The following is a 25,363-nucleotide window of genomic DNA, read 5'->3' as shown; positions in this document are numbered from 1 at the left end:
AAAACAGACGTAGCCCCTACCTTGTGGAGTTTATAATATGGTGAGGAAAGCATCACTCAAATACTCTCCTAAATTAATACAGAATTATAGCAGTGGGAAGTATTACAAAGGAAAGGTACTTGGTGCAATTAGAGTGTATAATAATGGTGCCTAATCTCATCTTTTTCCTTGTATCTAGATAGGAATGGTAAAATTAGACATCTCTGAGACTTTATAAAATTTAAGCTATATAAACAAAGGTTAAACAAGAGGCTCTGGAGATCCCAAACTAAGTTCATTACTGTTCTTTCTTGAGGAAATAGAAAGGGCTAAGTCATTTACTACTTTTATTTTTAAAATTATAATTAATATACTCATTGCAGAATTATTAAACATTTACTTGTTCAACAAAATTTATTGAGCCTTTAGCTAAGGCATATTAATCACTTAATATAATTTAGATGTACTGGTACAATGTTAGCTAGTGATCAGTAACCAGATTTTACTGGTTTCCGTTGTAACCTTATTAAATCATTCAACAAATTATAAGCTGGTGTATGTGCTAAAAATAAAAAATAATGCTTGAATCGTGATCAGGTATGAGATATCTCAAAAGTAGTTTATTACTAAAAATGATTTGACATTACCTAGTAAAGATGAACATATGCATATTCAACAACCCAGTAATTTTATTCCTAAATATATATCCTAATTTGGAGAGATTCTTTTTTGTGTTTTTTTGATGGGAGTCTTGCTCCTATTGCACTCCAGCAGCTATTCACAGGTATGATCATAGACTTGAACTCCTGGACTCAAGCAGTCATCCCAGCTCAGCCTTCTGAGTTGCTGGGACTAAAGGCTCATACCACCGTGATAGGCTGGAGAGATTCTTAAACATATACCCCAGGAGATGAATCTAAGACTGTTGCAGCATTGTTATAATTGGAAAAACAAAACAAAACAATACAAAAAAACAACCCTAGAAATAACCCAGATGTCCACATGCTGTAAAATAGATAAAATACATTTTGGATTTTGATATGTTTATACAATGGAAATATTATTTATTCAGCAATGAAAACAAATTAGCTACACACATCAAGAATGAATTTTCGAAACATTGGATTTCAAAAGCAAATCGTAGCACAATGTATACAATATGATTGTATTTATTTAAAGTTCAAAAACAGGAAAAAGTAAATGTTATACTGCTTAGAGATGATATGTATAAATGTATAAAATTGTGAAGAAAACCAAGAGAAAGGTCAAGAAAATTCAGTGTGGTGGTTTCCTCTTTGGGGCAGGGAGAGGTTTTGTTATCAACAAGGAGCACACAGGGAGTTTCAGAGATATTTTATTTCTTAAGCTGGGTGGTGAGTACATGGGCCTAAATGCCTTTGGTTATTGTTACTTAAAATGTCCTTCTATCTCATATATACTTTAGGTTATATGTTTTGTAATTCTAAAAGAGAAAACATATATTCAAAAAATTAAAAGTTATTCCTATGATAACTTTACTCATTTGCATTCCAATATGCTTCCTGGAGTGGATGAGAATTGAGTGGCATTAAAGGTAATAGATAGGGAGTTTTTGTGGGAGGATGACATACATTTTGGTATCTCTGTCGTGTATATCACATAAAGTGGTTGAGAACCACTGCTGCTAACAGTCTGCAGTTTAGTAGGGTTGGCAGGCCTGTTAACAAATAACTATGTTATGAGTGCTCTACTAGAAGAGGTATCTTAAAAAAGAAGTGGCTTGACATCAGCCAGGAAAGCTTTATGGGGCAGATGTTATTTAAGCTGGATCTTTAGGGACGAGCAGTTTATAAGGGGAGATTGGTGAGGGGAGCCCACATTGCCCAATGGAGGAAAAGGATGTACAAAGGCACAGAAGCCTAAAAGTCCATAGAGAATTGAATGAGGAAATTCAGATATGTTAGGAGCCATACTGTGAAGAGCCTTACCCAGCACACTCTGGAGTTTGCTCTGTGGGCATTGGGGTTTTATCACTTAAATTAGGGATATTAATTTCAGTATTTGATGTATGGCTCTGTGCTAGTAGTTACCTTGAAAGTCTGTATGTATGTATATTTATGTTCTTTTTCCTCCATTTGCAGGCTGCTATATGGCAAGCACTAAACCACTATGCTTACCGAGATGCGGTTTTCCTCGCAGAACGCCTTTATGCAGAAGGTTTGAAATCTATTCATTGCTGTAGAATGATAAATGAATAACATATATGAAATTCCATAACTTTTTATCACTGTAACAAGATTCTAGCTATCATCATCTTGTTTTTTTTTTCTGATTGACACTAGTTCATAAAATCTTTACTTTTTTTTCTGTGTAGTTCCCTTACATACTACTTTTAATAACTATGTAGAATTGATTCAGGTTTATATGCTATGATTTACTTAATCATTTTTCAATCTTGAGGTTTTTTTTTTCCAGGGTTTTTGTTGCTTTGGGTTTTTTTTTTTTTTTTTTTTTGAAACAGGGTCTCACTCTGTCACCCATGTTGGAGTACAGTGGGACCATCTCAGCTCACTGCAACCTCTACCTCCCAGGCTCAAGCGATCCTCCCACATCAGCCTCCCAAGTAGCTGGGACCACAGGCACGGACCACCACGCCTGGCTAATTTTTGGTAGATAGGGTTTTGCTATGTTGCCCAGGCTGGTCTCAAACTCCTGAGCTTAGGCGATCCACCTGCCTTGGCCTCCCAAAGTGCTGGGATTATACTCATGAGCCACCATGCCACATTTTTTTTTTTTTTTAAGAAAAGAGTCTGTATTCTATGGTGAAGAACATGGATTTAGACTCTGTAGCCTTGGAACAAATCCTAACCTGTCACTTAAATGTACAGTTTTATAACCTTGGATGAGTTACTTTAATATCTGAAAATTCAGATATTTCATCTATAAAATAATCATTGCCTCTTAGAATTAAAAATTCAATGAGATGGTTTATTTAAAGCCCTTAGCACAGCCATCTGGCTTGGTAATAAATGCTTAACACCACTGATAATGTATGTTTTGTTTCCGTCATTATTATAATTCCCTTTCTAAGATGCTGATATAGATCATTGTGTACAGCTTTTTTTTTTTTTTTTTTTTTTTTTGAGTCATTTCCTTGGGTTATATACTTTTAAATGGAATTTACAAGTCAAACAGTATGGGTGTAGTAGCTGAGAGTTGTGAGAACAAGGCCTAAACCTCAGGGGCAGGAAATTTCACAGAAGGACAAAGAGCAATGCTTGGAAGTAGTTTTGAGAAGTTAAGTGGAAACCAGCCTTACCTTGACTCTGAGATAGTGGGATGTAAGGTGATTACTGTCCATGTGAGAGAGCTGTCAGGTCCTGGGTGGAGAATGGGAATTCAGTGAGAAAAGTGAGGAAGATCTGGGCAGCAGGAGTTTAAGGTCCCAATGAAAAGATTAGAAAGGTGAGAAGGAATGGAAGGCTTAGAAAGAAGATTATATAATAGATTATCTACTCCATTCACTTATGCAAAAGTGATATTTATTGTGAATAATCTATTTTAAAATATTTTCATTGATACCTAGGCAGGCCCCATATTTTGCTATATTTTTAAAAATTTTTGTTGAGTCAGAATCTCACTCTGTCGCCCAGGCTAGAGTACAGTGGCACAATCGTAGCTCACTGCAGCCTTGAACTCCTGGACTGAAGTGATCCTCCTGCCTCAGCCTCCCAAAGAGCTGGAGTTACAGATGTGAGCCACTGTACTTGGCCCCTGTCTTCTATTTCTAGTATTTCCTTTTTGTATTTGTTTATTATCAAAGAATAGGCAGTTTCTAGTTTATTATAGTTAGGCTCTTAAAAATTGTAAATTCATGGTTTAGAATTCAGTTAGATTTTCCCATGGAATTGGTGGCAAGATTCCCAGATTAGTCCACATAAAGCTGTTTAATCCACATTATTTATGTGCCTGATACAATGCTTGGCACTTGGAAAGTTGCTCAGTAAATGTTAGTTTCTTTCAATATAGAACCTAACCATTCGGTTTAACCATATTGATATAAGGAAAGATTTTAGAATTAAGTGTAGTAAGAGCAGATACTATCCTGGCTCAGTAATAATAACAATAATTCTGTCACTTACTGATTTCTTACTATATACTAGGTACTGTAAGTATTTAATATTAGTTACTAATTTAATCTTCAATAATCCTGTCAAATAGACATTGCTATTGCCATTTTCTGGGTGAAGAACTGAGACTAATGTCCACAGGCAGTAACTAGTAATCTGTCTGATTCCGCTTTCCCAAGGGTAGCAATTACCACTTCTCTGATTTGCAACCATAGTAGGCATCACTAATCCATTATAGTACTCATTCCTACTGAACCAACCTCAGAATTCTTGGCAACACAGTTTTCTTGGCTGGACAATATCAGTTGATATGCTAGATGTAACCTGTTTGCTCAGGGGCCTCCTACGTCACTAGTAGCAGTTTCTATATTTGGAGAAAGACATCCAACAAGGCATGAGGCTAAAGCAGTTGATCAGTAGGATCTTCTGTAAGTCAAATTCTTGAAATAATTTCTCAGTTTCACTAGTTCTTTGTCGCCCATTTGTCTTTCTCTCGAGATTTATAGTCGGCCTGAGACTGTGGGATCAGAAAGAAGGAACAGCAGAATGATATAAGAGAGAATCTGGGAGGCCGAGGTGGGCAGATCACCTGAGGTCGGGTATTTGAGACCAGCCTGACCAACATGAAGAAACCCCATCTCTACTAAAAAATATAAAATTAGCCGGCATAGTGGCACATGCCTGTAATCCCAGCCACCCAGGAGGCTGAGGCAGAAGAATTGCTTGAACCCAGGAGGTGGAGGTTGCGGTGAGCCAAGATTGCACCACTGCACTCCAGCCTGGGCAACAGAGCGAGACTCCGTCTCAAAAAAAAAAGGAAAAAGGAAAGAGAATCTGAATTCAGATACTCATTTGCCATTTGATCTTAAGCCAAAAGTCATTCTGAGCCTTATTTTCCTTATCTTTAAAATAGAAGAGAAATATCTGTTTAACGAGATAATTTTAAGGACTAAATACGGTAAAATATGTAAAGAGTCTGCTGTAGTTTCTGGCACATAGAAAGTCCTTTACAGGTTCCCTCTTTCCCCTAACATATCCTAATACAGTGACTTTTCAGGTTTTTTTTTTTCTTATTTTTATTTTTATTTATTTATTTATTTTTGAGATAGCCTGTCACCCAAGTTGGAGTGCAGTGATGTGATCTTTTCTCACTTCAGCCTTGACCTCCCAGGCTCAAACAATCCTCCCACCTCAGCTTCCCTAGTAGCTGAGACTACAGGCACATGTCACCGTGCCCAGCTAATTTTTGTATTTTTGAGGACACGAGATCTCACGATGTTGCCCAGGCCAGTCTTAAACTCCTGGTCTCAAGCAATCCTCCCACCTCCGCCTCCCAAAGTGCTGGGATTATAGACATGAGCCACTGTGCCTGGCCAGATTTTTTTTACCCTTGTTAGATATGATACACTCTAATATTTTCCATTGAGTGGTTTTGTTGTTGTTTTAACGTAGGCTGATAACCACTAAATTGACATCACAGTCCACTAGTGAGTTGAGATTTGCTGTTTCGGAAAAACTGTCCTAATTTTACCATCTCCCTCCAATAAATTCCCTTCCCCCCTTGTAAGCATGTATTTTTCCTTCCCACCACCAATACCTGATCCCCTTGACCAAGGTTTTTCTCCTTTGTTAATTAACTGTTAAGAATAAATAGAAATAAGTGCTATACAACAAATAGAAATAGTGTTAGACTATGAGGAAAAAAATACATTAATGCAACTACTATGATAGCTCTTTGGAGATGTGTGTGTGTGTATACACACACACACACACACATATAAAATATGAGTTATGTTCAGAAAATCAACCAGACATAAGTTTTGTGTGCATTTTTTTCATAAGTAATTGCTACCTATGGAACTCTATGAGACTAAGAGGATTGTAACTAGTGAAAGGAAAAGAAAGAGAAACAGCTGAAAACCTTGTGTCAACATGTATTCCTAGGTTATTTTGAGGGTCCTAGCCCAAAGTTCAAAATTGCTTAAGGTCTACTGTTTTATCTTAAATTAATGTGGGTTTTACATCCCACACTGCAAAATGTTTCTGTTTGTTTGTTTCAGATAGGGTCTCCCTCTGTCACCCAGGCTGCAGTGCAGTGGCCCAATCTCGGCTGACTGCCTGCCAGGTTCAGGCAATTCTCCTGCATCAGCCTCCTGAGTAGCTGGGATTATAAGCGCCTAAGGCCATGCCCAGCTAATTTTTGTATTTTTAGTAGAGACGGAGTTTCACCATGTTGGCCAGGCTGGTCTCGAACTCCTCAAGTGATCTGCCCACCTCGGCCTCCCAAAGTGCTGGGGATACAAGCGGGAGCCACCGTGTCCGGCCTTTATTTTTTAATATTAGCACTTTTTAAACATTTTTTTTTAAGTCAAGATCTCCCTATGTTGCCCATGCTGGCCTCAAACACTTGGGCTCAAGCGATCCTCCCAAGTAGCTAAGAATACAGGCACATGCTGCTGTGCCCTACTTGAATGCATTTTAAATGACCGTAAAATCGTTCACCAATTTTCTACCTGTCTTAGTGATTAGTGGGTAAGATGTATAGATTGCATTGGGTGTATCAATTTTAGTAAATTAGGCTCAGTGGGAGAGAACTGAACCAGAGTAAAATGTTCAGCATCTGTTTCTTTTCTATTAACCAGGATACTGAGAGCCCAAACTCACAGAAATATATGCGTACAAATGGCAACATATTAAAAAAAACTATTTACCAGATTGTGTTAAGATCAGTATTAAAGAATATCCAGAATTCTACTAAAGATGTGGAATAATGTATCATTTTGAGGCCTTTATTGATCCAAGACTCACCCATTTTCATTGAATTAACTTGGATGTTTCACAGATACATCAAACTCAATATATTCAAATCTAACCTAAGATACCACTAACTGAATTTTCCTTATCTTCCCTTCCCTGCCTGTTCCTTTTCCCCTCCCAAATTTATGTTCCTTCTTAAAACCCTTCAGAGGTATCTAATTGTTGTAAGGATCTGTTCCTAAATCTTTACACAGATTACAAAGCCCTGCACAATTTGGCCATCTTTTTTCTCCTCATATATTGCCATTTTCTGCCTCAAACACTAAGGAGCCTTTTAAAACTTCTTCCAGCCCTCTTTTATTTGTGGTCTTTTTACTCTAAGCATGGTTTTAAAACACTTAAGAGCCCTATTAACCCCATCATTAACAACAGGTATAAAATCAGTTAGTATTGAAATGCAGGATGTAAATAAATGTAGAAAAGATAAACACTGAGAATAGTAGTAATATGCTAAAGTTGCATATGTAGATGAAATGTTCAACAGTAGAAATGACTCTGAACAACAGAGTGAATAATGCAATATAAGAAAAGTATAGCCTCCAATACAATTGAAAACAGCAAAAAAAAAAAAAAAAAAAAAGTTGATGAAATAGAATTACTTGAGCATGTGGCTCAGGGACACTTATATACCCCCTGCATTAATATCAAATATCTATTCAGGTATTGTAAATTTAAGAGAAGGCCAATAATTAAAATAATAGCACATACAGCCTTCACTGTGTGTCAGATACTATCCTAATTGCTGTACATGTATTAAGTCATTGAATCCTAACAGCAACCTTTAAAGGTAGGTATCATAGTCCTTATTTTACGGATGAAAAAAAAATGAGGGTCAGAGAAGTTAAGTAACTCTGCCCTAAGTCATAGCTAGTAGGTTGAAGTGCCGGAATCTGAACCCAAGCAGTCTAGCTTCAGAGTCGGTACTTTAATCCACATGCCATACTACTTATAGTTGATTTAAAAACTTAACAGATAATCAATTTGTTTTATTTTTTTTCTTTTGAGACAGAGTCTTGCTCTGTTGCCCAGGCTGGAGTGCAGTGGTGTGATCTCAGCTCACTGCAACCTCTGCCTCCCAGGTTCAAGCGATTCTTGTACCTCTACCTCCCAAGAAGCTGGAATTACAGACATGCACCACCATGCCTGGCTAATTTTTGTATTTTTAGTAGAGACGGGGTTTCGCCATGTTGGCCAGGCTGGTCTCCAACTCGTGGACTCAAGTGATCTGCCCACCTTGGCCTCCCAGAGTGCTGAGATTACAGGCATGAGCCACTGTGCCTGGCCCTGATAATCAATTTGAAACATGTGTCACAAATCATAAAAAGTTCCATAGGTTCTATGCCCTTAAATTCACACAACATCAGAGTTCATGACAGGGTAGCCACAGAGTACTCTAACCTCTGAGGGCTTCTCTGATATTTGTATAGTTTATCAAGGCTAGGTAAAGAACAGTCATCTCAACAAATTTTAAATTTGTCAAAATTGGTCCATTTTAGAAAGGCTGCTTATTTAGATTATAAATCAGTGTGAAGAAGAGGTGTCTATCTGGTTTAAAAGCTTTGAAAGACTAATTTACCTTTCTGTTTGATGTAAATGTATCTGGAGGATGCAGGGTTAAACCCCTCTTAATTATTTTGGACTTATACTCAAAAAACCTTTCCAGTTTTGAAGCCAAACCTGTTTGTAAGAAGAGGAACTTCGGTAGTGTTGCTACAACTTCCTTCCTTCCTTCCTTGCTTCCTTCCTTTCCTTCCTTCCTTCCTTCCTTCCTTCTTTCTTTCTCTCTCTCTTTCTTTCTTTCTCTCTCTCCTCTCCTTTCCTTTCCTGTCCTGTCCTGTCCTGTCCTGTCCTGTTTCGACGGAGTTTCGCTGTTGCCCAGGCTGGAGTGCAGTGGCATGATCTCGGCTCACTGCAACCACTGCCTCCCGGGTTCAAGTGATTATTCTGCCTCAGCCTCCCGAGTAGCTGGGATCACAGGTGCACGCCACCACACCCGGCTGATTTTTGTATTTTTAGTAGAGATGGGGTTTCACCATGTTGGCCAGGCTGACCTTGAATTCTTGACCTCAGGTGATTCACCTGCCTCGGCCTCCCAAAGTGCTGGGATTACAGGCTTAATTTGTTTGTTTTTTCACTTTAGCAGTACATTCTGGAAATCTTTCTATGTCTGTATTTTTTCTTCACATGGACATAGCATAATTTAACTAGTACATGATTGATTCTCAATATTACTTTAAGAGTGACTTAATGAAGTCAATGCTAACTTCATTCATGATTATGAAATATATTATGGACCTTATAATTCTAATCCCATATTTTAATTAAGTCTGTAAGTAAAGGGTGGTAAATAAGTGACATGCAAACATCTGTAACTGTTTCTGGATCCTGTTATTTTGATCACTACTCTTGGTAGCTAGGCCATGATCAGCCTCAAGAAGTTTTCTGAACGTGGCATTTCAGACAGCCATTATTCGTAAGTTGGAGTTACTGTTCCGGATGAAATCTTTGTTGATCCTATCCAGTAAACATATTCTGTGCTTTTTAGATTTATGGCTGCTTACCACTGCTTCATTAGTTGTGTTTGGGGTACTGTTATCTTTTTCTGTTGCCAAGTTACTTGTGAGGAGCCTAAGAAACCACCCAGGTCACAACACTTCAGATTGCTCTGGATTTGCTTCCCTACCTGACAGTTTCATTATTTTTATTTATTTATTTATTTAAACAGAGTCTCACTCTGTCACCCAGGCTGGAGTGCAGTGGCACGATCTGGGCTCACTGCAGTCTCTGCCTTCTGGGTCCAGGCGATTCTCCTGCCTCAGCCTCTGGAGTAGCTGGGATTACAGGCTTGCGCCACCGCGCCTGGCTAATTTTTGTATTTTTAGTAGAAGACGGGGTTTCACCATGTTGGCCAGGCTGGTCTTGAATTCCTGACCTCAGGTGATCTGCCTGCCTCAGCCTCCCAAAGTGCTAGGATTACAGGCATGAGCCACCACACCTGGCCAGTTTCATTATTTTTAAGTTTTGCCTAAATCACCAATCCATATTCCCATTTGAACATATAATTTTTAAGTTATTATGCTTCAAAAAGCTAATTGCAGTATTACACTAAAATTACATACGCACCCATACACACAAAAAGAATAGTTGGTGTCTTTATTAGGGAATTTTATTGCAGTGAAAGTGGACCTACACATAATCAAATATTTGTAAACAATTGAGACAGCATTACTGTGACTGGGAGTTAAATTAGTTTGTGGGAGCCGTTGTTTATTGGTATAATCAATAGTTTTTAAAAACTTACAAGGTGAAAAGAAACCAGACCATTGTAAAATCTAGAGGAAATCAAACTTTCTAACTTACGTAAATTAGAAGTTGTAGCTCAGTAAAATTAATAGTTTATTCCCACTGCAGTGAGCGCCCCATTCTTTTTTTTTTGTACCTGCAGCACTACTACTACTGTACATCTCATTAAAACACATCTGCCAGAATTTCTTATCATTTACCATTTATTATTTTTTACACTGTGGTTTCACAAAAAACCATAAGATGGACCAGAGAAGAAGGGTTCTGTTGGTTTTTGCTTGCACATATCTGTGACAAAAAACTTAGAAATAAAATTTCAAATTACTTTTTTATCCAAACTCTTAGAATGATGTTAACTATTTAAAAAGATGTGGCAAGTTTGTCTTGTACTTTACAACAGTGGTTCTCAAACTTGAGAATGCCACAGAATCACTTGAAGAGTTTGTTAACCGCGTAGATTACTGGTTCCTACTCCCAGAATTACTAATTTAGTGGGTATGAGATGGGACACAAAAATTTTCATTTCTAGCAAGTTTCCAAGTTATGCTGATACTGGTACAAGGACCACACTTTGAGAACCACTGGCTTAGAAGATCCTTCAGCTCACTGGTATTATTACATAACCCATTTTTAGAAGCACACTTTTGTGGTTTTCCCTCTCTTTCCATCCTCTTTGTTGTTGCCTCTGTAGACCCTCATCTGGATTGTGGGGATAGAAGTGAAGTGATGGTCAGTTTAGTAGAGACATAGACTAAATAAGGGTGAAAAATGCCACATTGCATTAAGAAGGCAGGGGGCATTTCCTAATGTAAAAAGGAGGGACAGATTGATAGATAACTCAGCTCTTGCTATTGTAATGTAATTTAATTATTATTACTATAGTCTGTCAACTGAATGTTAAAATGGTGTGAGCATTCACAATTTATAATTTATCTTAAATATCTTAAATATAATTTAGTGTATATTTGATGTTAAAGCAAAACAAGTGGTTTTTTTTCAATCTGGTCTTTTTAAAATATAGAAATTATTTCATATTGGTAGTTAGATTTATTTACACTCAGGTTTCTCCTGCTAATGAAATTTGACTACTATCCTCCCAAAAGATTTATTAGAAAAATATTACCTAAAAACAAGATCCTTTACTGGCAGTCTGTTTAAAGGCAGGGGTGTTTGTGTGTGTGTTTGCTTTTCTTAAATATTTACAGAGAATACCATGATTGTCTTCATTGTATTATTTCCTTGGTTTCTTATAGAGAAAAGTAATCAAGAGCTAAGGAACTAACTTTGCTATAAGCAAACCGTTTCTCCATAATTCAAATTTGAATTAATAAGTGATTCTTTTGTGTTAAAATAGCAAGCCTAATTTTTTTTTTTTTTTTTTGCTAAACTTGTTTATTGCATGATAAACTGATTGTAATTCAATATACTGAACAATAGCCTTTTAAAAAAATGTCTGTTTTTAGTACACTCAGAAGAAGCCTTGTTTTTACTGGCAACCTGTTATTACCGCTCAGGAAAGGCATATAAAGCATATAGACTCTTGAAAGGACACAGTTGTACTACACCGCAATGCAAATACCTGCTTGCAAAATGTTGTGTTGATCTCAGCAAGTAAGTTTTAAAATATTTTCTAGCTATTTTGTTTTACTTACACTGTTGAATTGTGGATAAAATTCCTTTCAGATTAAACTCTGATTCCCTTTCTTCCCTCTTTTCCATCTATTTCAGTAACATTCGAAATGTTTACACTGTTGCCTATGGCATTATTTATATTATGGAGATTTCATTGTTATGGTAATAAATAATAGAGTTTAACTCTGGAGAAACTTAAGTTATAACCGATTCTTACTGGTTTCTTAAATGATCACAAATATTTCGTTTTCTTTGCTTTCAGTGTTAGACCAATTTGAATAAGCCTGAAAACCCACCAGTTCACTTGAGATTAAGGCTCCCTTGTGTTTAGGTGATTGTATAGTTTCCTTTCAAGATCATTTTATTGAGTACTTCTTTTGCACATTACAATTAAACCAAGTCAGCTGTCCCTATACCAAATTTGGAGGCATTTAGAGATACAGATAGTTAGGTTCTATTCAATTCTTTTCTGTACTGTAAGAGATGGAATAATGGTAAAAGGGACTAAACAGTCACGTGTGTAAACGGTGTTAGATATTTGTAAAAGCATGTATGTATAATTGGCTTGTAGGTTTACAAGGGGAAGATACAATAAGTCTCACCATAGACTGATCAATAACTATATTATCTGTCCAGTGACTCATTGATGACTTTTTAATTAAAGCTAGCTAAAATATCTGAAATTTCTGAAACATTTGTTATTGAATTACTTTTAAATTTCAAACATCCTAATGTGGAATTCTTAAAAATCTTTCTTACGTAATTTGCCAGTTCCTTTTTTTTTTTTCCTTTTTTTAGAGAAAGGGTCCTGCTGTGTTGCTCAGGCTGGAGTGCAGTGGGGTGATGATGGCTCACTACAGTCCCCATCTGGGCCTAAGCGATCCTCCCATCTCAGCCTCCCACGTAGCTGGAGCTGCAGACACGTGTCACTACACCTGGCTAATTTTCTTATTTTTTGTATTGATGGGGTCTCACTGTGTTGCTCAGGCTGGTTTTGAACTCTTGGGTTCAAGCCGTCCTCCCACCTTGGCCTCCCACAGTGCTGGGGTTATAGACTTGAGCCACTGTGCCAGGCATAAGTATGCAATTTTTAATTAAACTATGTTAGTCTTGTTTAATTTGCATATACATTTCTATTTTAAGGAAGTAAAAAGGACCACCATGTTTGTTAATGAAGAACCATTTATGTTTTCTCCCCCAGTATAATAATCATCTTCTGTTCCTTCTGACATGAGTAATGAATATGTTGCTCAGACTGGATTTTGTACATACAGAGACTAAATGTAATTGATTCTGTTTTTAAAGATAAAAGTGAAATTTTAAGATCATAAATTTTCAGCCTCTCAAATGATTCTACATAAGTGTTTGCCACTATTGTAATTAAAAAAATTTTTTTACAAAAAGCAAATTGGCCAGGTGCAGTGTCTCATGCTTGTGATCCCATGAGATGAGAGGATTGCGTGAGCCCAGGAGTTTGAAACCAGCCTGGTCAACATAGTGAGACCCTGTCTCTACAAAAAAATTAAAAATTAGCTGGGTGTGGTGGTGTGCACCTGTAGTCCCAGCTACTCACAAGGCTGATGCAAGAGGATCACCTGAGTCAAGGAATTTGAGGCCATAGTGAACTATGATTGTACGACTGCACTCTAGCCTGGGTAACAAAGCAAGACCCTGTCTCTTTAAAGAAAGGAAGAGAGAGAGAGGGAGGGATGAAGGAAGGAAGGAAAAGGAAAGAGAGAGAGAGAGAAAATTTGTGTCTCCATAGTTAGATGCACTTTGGTAATGAAGAATATGTTTACATGAACTGCTTTTTGTATTGGTTTTTAAAAATCTTTAAATTTGTATTTTAAAGGCTTGCAGAAGGGGAACAAATCTTATCTGGTGGAGTGTTTAATAAGCAGAAAAGCCATGATGATATTGTTACTGAGTTTGGTGATTCAGCTTGCTTTACTCTTTCATTGTTGGGACATGTATATTGGTAAGTAAGAATGATTCAAACTGTCAGAAAAGAATTTCCATACAAGTATGTTTTATAGTTTAAAAAACCTATGTTGATCAGTGTTTATCAAATATTACTTGGCTGAGTAGTACATAGTCTGATTCTATGACCTTATTAAAATAGCAGAGATGTTAATCTAATTTTGGACTCTCCACTTATCCTTACTGATAATAGCTACATCAGCCCTGCCTAACAATTGATCATACATGTTAGGTTTTTTCGTTTGTTTCTATTTTTTTATTTTATTTTATTTTTTTTTTTTTGAGATGGAGTTTCACTCTTGTCACCCAGGCTGGAGTGCAATGGTGTGATCTCAGTTCACTGCAACCTCCATCTCCCAGGTTCAAGTGATTCTCCTGCCTCAGCCTCCCGAGTAGCTGGGATTACAGGTGCCCGACACCACGCCCAGCTAATTTTTGTATTTTTGGTAGACAGGGTTTTACCATGTTGGCCAGGCTGGTCTCAAACTCCTGACCTCAGGTGATCCACCTGCCTCAGCCTCCCAAAGTGCTAGGATTACAGGTGTGAGCCACTGTACCCGGCCCCATGTTAGTTTTTTTACCTTGGGTGAAAAGAGTATCTTTATGTGATCCACTGAGGAGATAGAAGAAAAGATAGCCAGGTGCATTGTCTCACGCCTGTAATCTCAACACTTTGGGAGGTGGAGGTGGGAGGATCACTTGAGGCCAGGAATTCAAGACTAGCCTGGGCAGCATACCAAGACCCCATCTCTACAAAAAAATAAAAAATTAGCTGGGTGTGGTGGCACATGCCTGTAGTCCCAGCTACTCAGGAGACTGAGGTGGAGGATCTCTTGAGCCCAGGAGGTTGGAGCTGCGGTGAGCTGTGATTGTGCCACTGCACTCCAGCCTGGGTAACAGAGCGAGACCTTGTTTCCAAAAAAAAAAAAAGAAGAAAAAGAACAAGTAACTCTGCCCATGGGAATGCTTCACATGTGTAAATGTTATCTGTTGTCACTTCTCCCCTGTGGGAGAAGTGACTGGGGACTGCTTGTCTAAAGAACTAGGATAGCATCTGTTTTAAGATAAATTGAGGCTAGTTTGAATATTGGTTATTTTTCAAAACCTTGAAAATGTATTTCTGAACAGAATACATTATTTGACTAAGTTTGGGGGCCCATTTTCAGGTGTAACAGTGGTATGTTTAGCCATTAACACCACTCTTGCGAACAGGAGTAAGCAAAGACATAATATCAATATATTCATTTACCTTAAGGACTGAGAATAATGAGTTTAGTTCATGAAACTATGATTCTTCCTGTCATTTAGTCAAGAAACTTTGAGATTCATTCCCATTATAGCTAAACACACTTGGCTTGAATATAAAGATAAATAACTCACTGTCACACTTGGCTTGAATATAAAGATAAATAACTCACAGTCCCCACCCTCAAAGGTTTATAATAGAGTAGGAGAAGAGAAACAGTAAACAAAAGTTTGTAAGTGTGATATAGTGAAATATATATATTTGGTCTTTGACCTCATTTCCTTGTATACACTTAGAAACTCCAAGGTGATATCTTTTTGTATGCAAACAAATTGACTGGTAGCCAGCATTCCCTAGATAGCTTCAGGATGGGGGCTGGCAGCAAAAGACCAAGGCAGGATTAGAGGATTGAGACTTTTCATCCCCACCCCCCAACCTCCCAGGAGGTGAGAGGAGCTGAAGATTAAGTTTCACCAGTAAATTGGTGATAAGATTATCACCAACAGCCAATGGTTTAATCAGTAATGCCTATATAGTGAAGCCTCCATAAAAACTCAAAAGGACAGGGTTCAGAAAGCTTCCAGAAAACTGAACACATGGAGGTTCCTGGCAGGTGGCTTTCCTGGAGAGGCCATGGAAGCTCCACACCTCTCTTTCCCCATGCCTCGCCCTATGCACTCTTCATCTGTATCCTTTGTGATATCCTTTATAAGTCAAGTGCTCTAGCAAATTCATCACACCTGAGTAGAGCATTGTGGGAATCCCAATTTATAGCTAGTTGATCAGAAGTTCCTTAGGCCCAGACTTGTGACTGGTTTCTGAAGGTGGGGCAGGGCAGTCTTGAAGACTGAGCCCTTAACCTGTGGGACCTGAGGCTGTCTACAGGTAGATGGTATCAGAATTGAATTAGCGGACATTCAGCTGCTGTTTGATGCTTGGTGTGTTTGGGGGGAAAAAGAAAACCCAGACATTTGGTCACAGAAGTCTTCTGTATTGATGATTGTTATTGTTGAGAGAGAATAGGAAAAAACAAAATGTTGCTTTTTCCACACTCAGAGTTAGTTATTATCACATTAAAAGTTCTGTCATAAAATTTGAGCATTATATTGTTCAAATGAGAGAATAATTAGTCCTGCCTGGTTAAGAAGAGGGGCTGTGATAACTAGGAAAGACTTGATAGAAAAAGTAAAATTTGACAACATCTCATATCTATAGAGTGACTTCCAGAGGAAAATAGATGTTTGAAGACTACAAATTATTTGAGAGGAGTGATGTACAAAAACTGGAGGGTAGACAATTTATGAAAGAAGTTGGCAAAATTTTAATAAGGAATGTTGAAGAAATAATCCTAAAGAGCATCATATTCTTTTATTTTTAGAAAATTAACTAAAATGAAGTATTATAAATATTACTCTGTTTAAAAAAGTTGCATTAGATGATAAAAAGTCACACATGGATAAGAAAATCTCAAAACATTTGGAAATGAAACCACATACTTCTAAATAATTAATGGGTCTGGGCACAGTGGCTCATGCCTGTAATCCCAGCCCTTTGGGAGGCCAAGGCGGGTGGATCACCTGAGGTGGGGAATTTGAGACCAGCCAGGCCAACATGGTGAAACCTCGTCTCTACTAAAAATACAAAAATTAGCCAGGCATGGTGGTGCACGTCTGTAATCTCAGCTACTTGGGAGTCTGAGGCACGAGAATTGCTTGAACCTGGGAGGCAGAGGTTACAGTGAGTCGAGATCACACCATTGCACTCCAACCTGGGTGACAGAGTGAGACTCCATCTCAAAAAAATTAAATAAATAAATAATTCATGGGTTGAAGAGGAAGTCTCACAGGAGATTTTAAAAATATATTGAACTGAATGAAAGGGATAATAAATATGACATATTAAAAACTGTGATATTGCTAAAGTCTTAGAGCGAAATTTATAGCACTAAATGTTTGTTATAAAAGAACAGTTTCAACTCTGCTATCTAAGCTTTCACTATAAGAAACTAGAAAAAGAAGAGCACAGTAAATCCAAGCAAACAGAAAGAAGGAAATAATAAAAAGTAGAAATCAGTGAAATTGCAAACAGAAAAACAATAGAGAAAATCATTGAAACCAAAGCTGGTCCTTGGAAAGATTGGTAAAACTGCCAAAAGTGACCCCAAAAAAGAAAGAGAGAGAACACCATTACTTATATCAGGAATGAAAGAAGGAATATCACTACCTACCCTAAGGACAATGAAAGGATGTGTATGCTGAAAACTTAAAACAACTCTATGCACATGAATTTAACAACTTAGATGAAATGGGCCAATTTCTTAATAAGCCACACTACCAAACTCACCTAAGAAATAGAAATCTGAACAAGTTAATCTGAATAATCCTAAAATTATGAAAGAAACTTTAATTTGTAGTTAAAATTCTTCCCTAATGCTACACAATCTCTTCCAGAAAACAGAACAAGAAGAAATACTCCTCTACTCATGAGGCCACATTTCCTTGATTCCAAAATGAAATACTGTTCTAAAAAGGAAAACTATAGGCCGCTATTCCTTAAGAATACATGTATACACAAAAATCTTCAAAAAAAATTAGAAAATCAGATGTATCAGTGATATATAAAAATAATACTATTTCTCAGAAAATTAAAACTAGAATTACTATTTGAGCCAGTAATTCCACTTCTGGGAACATACACAAAATAATTAAAAACAGGATCTTGAATGGTCAGTTGACTTTTAAAGAAGGTGAAAAACAATTTAATGGAGGAATGATATCCTTTTTAGCAAATAATGGTGCCAGTGCAATTGGATATCCATAGGCAGAGAAATGAGCGTTGACTTAAACCTCATACCTTATTAAAAATTTAACTCAAATGAATCATGGATCTAAATGTAAAACATAAAACTATTAAACTTTTAGAAAAAAATCTTTATGAGCTAGGGTTAGGCAAAGACTTCTTAAACATAACACCCAAATGACAGTACATAAAAGAAAAAGTTGATAAATTTTATCAAAATTAAAACTCTTTGCTTGGCAAAAGACATTAATGAAAATACATGCAAGTCACAGCCTGGGAGAAAATATTTGCAAATCACATAAACAACACAGATTGTATCTAGACTATATAAAGAACTCTCTCAGTAATAAAAAAAAAATCAGTTCAATTAGAAAATAAGTAAAACAATTGAATGGACATTTCATCAAAGAGGGTATATGGATGGTAAATAAGCAGGTGAAAAGATGTTCTAAATCTTTAGCCATTAAGGAAAGCGATTAAAAACCACCGTTAGATACCACTACACACCTATTAGAATGGCTAAAAATAAAAACTGCTGACAATACCAAGTGCTGGTGAGAGGATGCAGTGCAGCAGGATTCCTTGTACACTGCTGGTGGGAATGTAAGGTGATATTTTACATAGGAGTTCATAGCAACTTTATTCATAAAAGCCCAAAACTGGAAACAACCCAAAATTCAGTAAGTAAATAGATAAACTAGTCCATATGATGGACTACTTAGCAATAAAGAGAAACAAACTGATATGTATAGTAACTTAGATGGATTACAAGGGTATTATGGCAAGTGAAAAAAGCCAATTTCAGAAGTTTATATAATTCCATTTATATAACATTAATCTGACAGAATTATAGTGAAGGAGAACAGATCAGTGGTTCTCAGGTTGGGTTAGGGTGAGAATGTAACTATTTAGGGGTTTCTTTGGGACATTAAAACAGTTTTATATCCTGATTGTAGTACTGGTTATACAAATTCGTAAATGTGATAATATTCTCTATATACATGTGTAAAAACTGCTAAAATTCAAATAAGCTCTGTGGTTTAGTTTACAGTTGTTGTTGTTGTTGTTGTTGTTGTTGTTTGAGACGGAATTTCGCTCTGTCACCCAGGCTGGAGTACAGTTGCACAATCTCAGCTCACTGCAGCCTCCACCTCCTGGGTTCAAGCAGTTCTCGTGTCTCAGCCTCCGGAGTAACTGAGATTACATGTGAGCGCCACCATGCCCGTCTAATTTTTGTATTTTTAGTAGAGACGGGGTTTCACCATATTGGCCAGGCTGGTCTCGAACTCCCAACCTCACATGATCCACCTGCCTTGGCCTCCCAAAGTGCTGGGATTACAGGCATGAGCCACCGTGTCCAGCGTAGTTTACAGTTTTATACTAATGTCAATTTCCTAGTTTTGATAACTGTACTATGGTTATGTCAGATATTATTGGGGGAAGCCGGGTGTAGGGTACATGGGAACTGTGTACTATTTTTGCAAGTTCTATGTAAGTCTAAAATTATTCCAAAGTAAAGTTTAAAAAAATTAAGTTAAAATCACAAATATGCTATACAGTCATGTGTCACTTTATGATGGGGATATGTTCTGAAAAATGTGTCCTTAGGTGATTTTGTCATTTGTGAACATCATAAAGTGCATATGCACAAACCTAGATGGTGTAGCCTACTACACACCTAGGCTATATGGTATAACCTATTGCTCCTGGGCTACAAACCTGTATAGCATGTTACCTTACTGAATACTGTAGGCAGTTATAACACTATGGTAAATATTTGTGTATCTAAACAAAGAAAAGATACAGTAGAAATATGGTATTATAATCTCATGGGGACCAGGCAGGGTGGCGCACGCCTATAATCCCAGCATTTTGGGAGGCCGAGGCGGGCAGATCACCTGAGGTCAAGAGTTCGAGACTAGCCTGGCCAACATGGTGAAACCCCACCTCAACTAAAAATACAAAAATCAGCTGGGCGTGGTGGCACAAGCCTATAATCCAGCTACTGGGGAGGCTGAAACAGGAGAATCACTTGAACCCGGGAGGCAGAGGTTGCAGTGAGCTGAGATTGTGCCATTGTACTCCAGCCTGGGCAACAAGAGTGAAACTCCATCTCAAAAAAAAAACAAAAGAAACAAATAATCTTATGGGACTATTGTCATACATGTGATCTGTTGTAACAGAATGTCATGTGGCACTGAACTATTCAGATAAAATCATTAAAGTTTTTTTAAAGATACAGTTAAATCAGTTCCTCAGAAAGGTATGTGTGTGTATGTATACATATATGTAAAGAAGGAAGTTCTTTTTTCTCCTTCTTCAGAGGAATATGGATGGGTTCTTTTATATTTTTTTGGTTTTAGTAGATATGGGGTCTCCCTGTGTTGCCCAGGCTGGTCTTAAGCTCCTGGGCTCAAGCAGTCCTGGCACCTCAGCCTCCCAAAGTGCTGGGATTACAGGCATGAGCCACAGCACCCAGCCAAGTGTTATTTTTATTCATCATCAAGATTAAAAGATTGAGTATCGAAAGTGGAACAACCCTACCCCAATCCTGGCTTTTTATTTTAGCCATTATATACCAGAATTGCACCTAGTAATCTAGATACATGTGGTTTTGTAGCTAAGGTGTGTTGGGTTTTCTTTTCTATCTCCAGTATAGACATTTTTTAGTCTTTTTGTCTATTACAGCACATGAAACTTCTATGTTTAGGACACAACTGATATTAAGTCTGATTCCTAAATTAACCTATTTCTTCCCAATACCACTTAAATAATATTTTTTATGCCAGTTCTTTAGGAAACTTCTGGCTGGGTTTTGTGTGTATCACTCAATTTTAATAAAAACTTCGATCTAAATTTAGAGTACCCCAGCACTTTACTTTTCTTAAATCTTTGTCCCCTTTTATCTCTCTATTGAATAATTAGAGATTTTATCTTCCAGGCTAGATTATTATAATTCCACACCTGACTTCTTCCCTAGTTAGCTCTTACGTGATTTATACATATATCTATCCATATGTGTATCTAATCTCTTAACAGACACGAATTTTGATTTAAATTTCTTCTGTTTTGTGGTCTATTCATGAAATAATTACTCATAAAAATCAGCCTTGCCAACTTAACCAAGTTTGATTTTTTCTTTTCCTAATATAAAAATAATACAATTTTAATTTAAGTAATATTGGAAATGAGACTTTTCATCACAAAGGATCGCCCCTCTTACTTTTCCAGAATATTTTTCCCTTAACAGATTATTTTGTCTTTGCTTAATCAATGTTTGTCTACTTCCTTTCTGGCCATGTAAATAATTCATACAGTTCACTAATGCAACTTTTAAAATTATTAATAAAAATGTCTGTTTTATATTACATTCTGCTGGCAAAGCAAGGGGACAGGGCTACTTGAAAACAGGAAACAGGTAGTATAAAAATGGCAAAGACTAATTCTCCATTCTCAGAGAGCTTATAATCACTTGCAAGAGAGAATGCATGAAAAGATAAATAGGCAGACTATGGTTAGTATTATGAGACAGAAGGGGCTTAGATAGATGAATTGAAGGGATGAAGAGGCAAGACATTAATTAGGAATCTATTGATGGTTTAGATGAGAAGCAATAAGGATCCTAACAGTGAAAATAAAGAGGGAACTTAAGCCAGAAATAAAATGAAAGTACATGAATTATGGCTTCATTGCTGATTGGCTGTGAAGGTCAGAGGAGAAGAAGGAGGAGTCAGTGCTATCTCTAAGTAGGATTTTTTAGTCTGTAAACTTGTAAAAATAGTGGTGTCCTTAAAACACACCCAGAAAGAAAGAGAAAGAACAGATTTGGGGGAGAAAAGATGAACTTGACTTTGAATTTACTAAGCTTTAGATAAGGAAGTAAACCTAGATGAAATTGCCCATCAGGCAGAGGAAAGGTAAGGTTGAAGTTAGAAAAGTAGATTTAGTTGTCATCTCTGTAGAAGGGATTCTTACCAGACAGAGATTTTCTAAAGAAGGGACTGAGGCCTGAGGGAATGGCTTTACTTAGGAACTACAAGAAGAAAAAAAAAAAAAATGAAGAAATGGTCATTGACTTATTTGAAGCTTAGGATAATCCTCAAACAATGAGATTTCACTGTATTTTGTTTTTCTTTTTATTTATTTATTTATCTGAAGCAGAGTCTTGCTCTGTCACCCAGGCTGGAGTGCAATGGCATGATCTCGACTCACTGTAACCTCCACCTCCCGGATTCAAGCAGTTCTCCTTCCTCAGCCTCCCAGGTAGCTGGGATTACAGGTGCCCACCACCACACCTGGCTAATTTTATGTTTTTAATAGAGACGAGTTTTCACCGTGTTGGCCAGGCTGGTCTCGAACCCCTGACCTCAAGTGATCCAACTGCCTTGGCCTCCCAAAGTGCTGAGATTACAGGCATGAGCCACCGTGCCCGGCTGTGTATTTTCTTTTGCTTAGCCTTATGTTAAAAGCTCCCAAGCATTGATTTGCCACTTTCCACCCTATTACTTTCAGCAAATGTTTTTTTGTATGCCCTTTCTTCATTTCCTATTTCTAAATTACCACTCTATCCCTGGTAGGTGATTACGTCAGTCTTATGACAATTATATTTAAGAAATTTCAGGCCAGTTGTGGCTCACACCTGTAATCCCAGAAGTTTGAGACCAGCCTGGGCAACATAGCAAAACACCGCTAACTTTTTTTTTTTTTTTTTTTTTTAAATTAGCCAGCCATGGTAGCATGCACTTGTAGTCCCAGCTACTTGGGAGGCTGAGGCAGGAGAATCACTTAAGGCCAGGAGTGCAGCCTGGGCAACATAGCAGGATCCTATCCCTTAAAAAAAAAAAAAGAAAGAAAATAAATTTTTGATCTAAATGATCTTAGATACAGACTTTGATAAAACTTATTTATGTTTTCCAAAAGTCTGCATCGTACTTCTGCTTCCTGCTTTGTCCATTTGTTTATTGGCTTAAATTACACAAGTGTGGGAAGCTAGATATCCTTCAACTGGTAGTATTTTCTTGGTCATATCACTTATTCTAGTTTTTACTCACTTGAAAATTTGGCAGTGAGGCAAACTAATATCTGGTTCCCCAAGTGTATCTTCTTCACAGTTCTCTGAGGTTATACTGACATTCCGCACATAAACAGATGATGTATACATTTTACCTGATAGTTTCAGTTGAGGATCTCGGTTAGATTTCTTCTGGTCCTTTATATATAAAACCTTAGAATTTTGGAAGAATTGCTGTTCTGAATTTTTTTCCATTTGATATTGAAGCATTTGAACTTCAGACCAGGTAAGTTGTATTTTTTACCTGAATGCTTTAATTGGTCTCACTAGCCACTAACCCCTTCCATCCTGCTAGTTAAAAGCTAAGGAGGAGGCGACCAGGTGCTGTGGCTCACGCCTGTAATCCCAACACTTTGGGAGGCTGAAGTGGGCGGATCGCTTGAGTCCAGGAGTTCGAGAACAGCCTGGCCAACCTGGTGAAACCCTGTCTCTACTAAAATATAAAAATTAGCCGGCATGGTGGTGTGCACCTGTAATCCCAGCTACTCGGGAGACTGAGGCATGAGAATCACTTGAATCCAGAAGGTGGAGGTTGCAGTGAGCTGAGATCATGCCACTGCACTCCAGCCTGGGCAATAGACTCTCAAAAAAAAAAAAAAAAAAGCTAGAGAGGCAGCAATGCTGTTCTGATAATCCCCAGATTTTTCCAAGTATATATGTTCCCAGGGATATTGTCCAGATTCCATATGTAAGTGTTTATACACTTGATTTGGAAAGAAACAAATTTTCCTTTTCATTAAGGAAGCAGATCCTCCACAAACAGATCTTGATGGGGGAGGGGAGGAAAAAGACCTACCACCTCTACTTTGTTTGAAAAAAAAAAAAAAAAAGAAACTCTTACCTGAGAACACACCAAATGGCGGATGACACCGGTGCAGCCGGAGGTTGGGGGGCCCTCCGGGACCCTGGGATGGGGAACCACGGTGGCTTCCGCGGAGGTTTCAGCAGTGGCATCCTGGGCCGGGGTCGCAGCCGTGGATGGGGCCGGGACCGAGGCCACGGAGCTCGCTGAGGCAAGGCCAAGGATAAGGAGTAGATTCCCGTCACCAAGCTGGGCCTACTGGTCAAGGACATGAAGATCAAGTCCCTGGAAGAGATCTATCTCTTCTCCCTGCCCATCAGGGAATCTGAGATCATTGACTTTTTCCTGGGGGCCTCTCTCAAGCACGAGGTTTTGAAGATTATGCCAGTGCAGAAGCAGACCCGTGCCAGCCAGAGCACCAGGTTCGAGGCGTTTGTTGCCATCGAGGACTACAGTGGCCACATCGGTCTGGGTGTTAAATGCTCCAAGGAGGTGGCCACTGCCATCTGCGAGGCCATCATCATCCTGGCCAAACTCTCCATTGTCCCCGTGCGCAGAGGCTACTGGGGGAACAAGATTGGCAAGCCCCACACCGTCCCTTGCAAGGTGACAGGCCACTGCGGCTCTGTGCTGGTGCACCTCGTCGCGCCCCCAGGAGCACGGGCATCATCTCGGCACGTGTGCCCAAGAGGCTGCTCATGATGACTGGTATCGATGACTGCTACACCTCAGCCAGGGGCTGCACTGCCACCCTGGGCAACTTCACCAAGGCCACCTTTGATGCCATCTCTAAGACCTACAACTACCTGACCCTGGACCTCTGGAAGGAGACTGTATTCACCAAGTCTTCCTATCAGAAATTCACTGACCACCTCGTCAAGACCCGCACCAGAGTCTCCGTACAGAGGACCCAGGCTCCAGCTGTGGCTACAACATAGAGTTTTTACACAAGAAAAATAAAGTGAATTAAGCCTGGAAAAAAAAAAAAAAAAAAAACCTGGTCATTTATGCTATATTTAAAGCATTTAAATCACTTTCAGAATTACCACTGGGAATGTTATATTAAAAATTAAGGCCAAGCGTGGTGGGTCACGCCTGTAATTCCAGCATTTTGGGAGGCTGTGGTGGGCAGATCACTTGAGCTCATGAGTTCGAGACCTGCCTGGGCAACATGGCAAAACCCCATCTCGACGAAAATACAAGAAGGCCAGGTGCGGTGGCTCACACCTGTAATCCCAGCATTTTGGAAGGCCAAGACAGGTAAATCACCAGAGCTCATGAGTTCAAGACCCACCTGGGCATCATGGTGAAACCTGGTCTCTAAAAAATATGCAAAAATTAGCCGGATATGGTGGTGCACACCTATAGTCCCAGCTATTCAGGAGGCTGAGGTAGGAGGATGGCATTAGCCTAGGAAGTAGGGGTTGCAGTGAGCCAAGATCATGCCACTGCACTTCAGCCTGTACGATAGAGCCAGACCTTGTCCAAAAAAAAAAAAAAAAAAAATTAAGAATAATACTGAAGGATTTGGATGTTTTTCACATCTCCCTCAGTAACTCTAGTATCTGACAGGAAGTTTAATAGTAATATTCAAGAAGGCAACGATAGTTTATTTTGTAAGCATT

General features: G+C 38.3%; 1 protein-coding gene and 1 pseudogene across 16 annotated transcripts in view; both read left to right on the top strand.

The window, feature by feature from the left end:
- The window catches only part of CDC27 (cell division cycle 27), a 69,664-nt gene that overhangs the window by 5,580 nt on the left and 38,721 nt on the right, over positions 1-25,363 (top strand). For 7 of the 16 annotated variants that reach the window (XM_024234856.3, XM_024234858.3, XM_024234855.3 and 4 more), the window contains exons 2-4: positions 2,100-2,175; positions 11,672-11,819; positions 13,693-13,818. In XM_024234856.3, coding sequence (XP_024090624.1) covers positions 2,100-2,175; positions 11,672-11,819; positions 13,693-13,818 — 350 coding nt within the window. The remainder of the gene's footprint in view (positions 1-2,099; positions 2,176-11,671; positions 11,820-13,692; positions 13,819-25,363) is intronic. The other 9 variants (XM_063718850.1, XM_054537174.2, XM_024234861.3 and 6 more) reach the window with 2 other exon arrangements.
- On the top strand, positions 13,826-25,261 carry LOC129047202 (small ribosomal subunit protein uS5-like; annotated as a pseudogene).

The sequence above is a fragment of the Pongo abelii genome, chromosome 19, assembly GCF_028885655.2.
Source record: "Pongo abelii isolate AG06213 chromosome 19, NHGRI_mPonAbe1-v2.0_pri, whole genome shotgun sequence".
NCBI lineage: Eukaryota > Metazoa > Chordata > Mammalia > Primates > Hominidae > Pongo > Pongo abelii.
The sequence above is the reverse complement of the archived record's forward strand: the minus strand, read 5'-3'. Positions and strand labels throughout refer to the sequence as shown.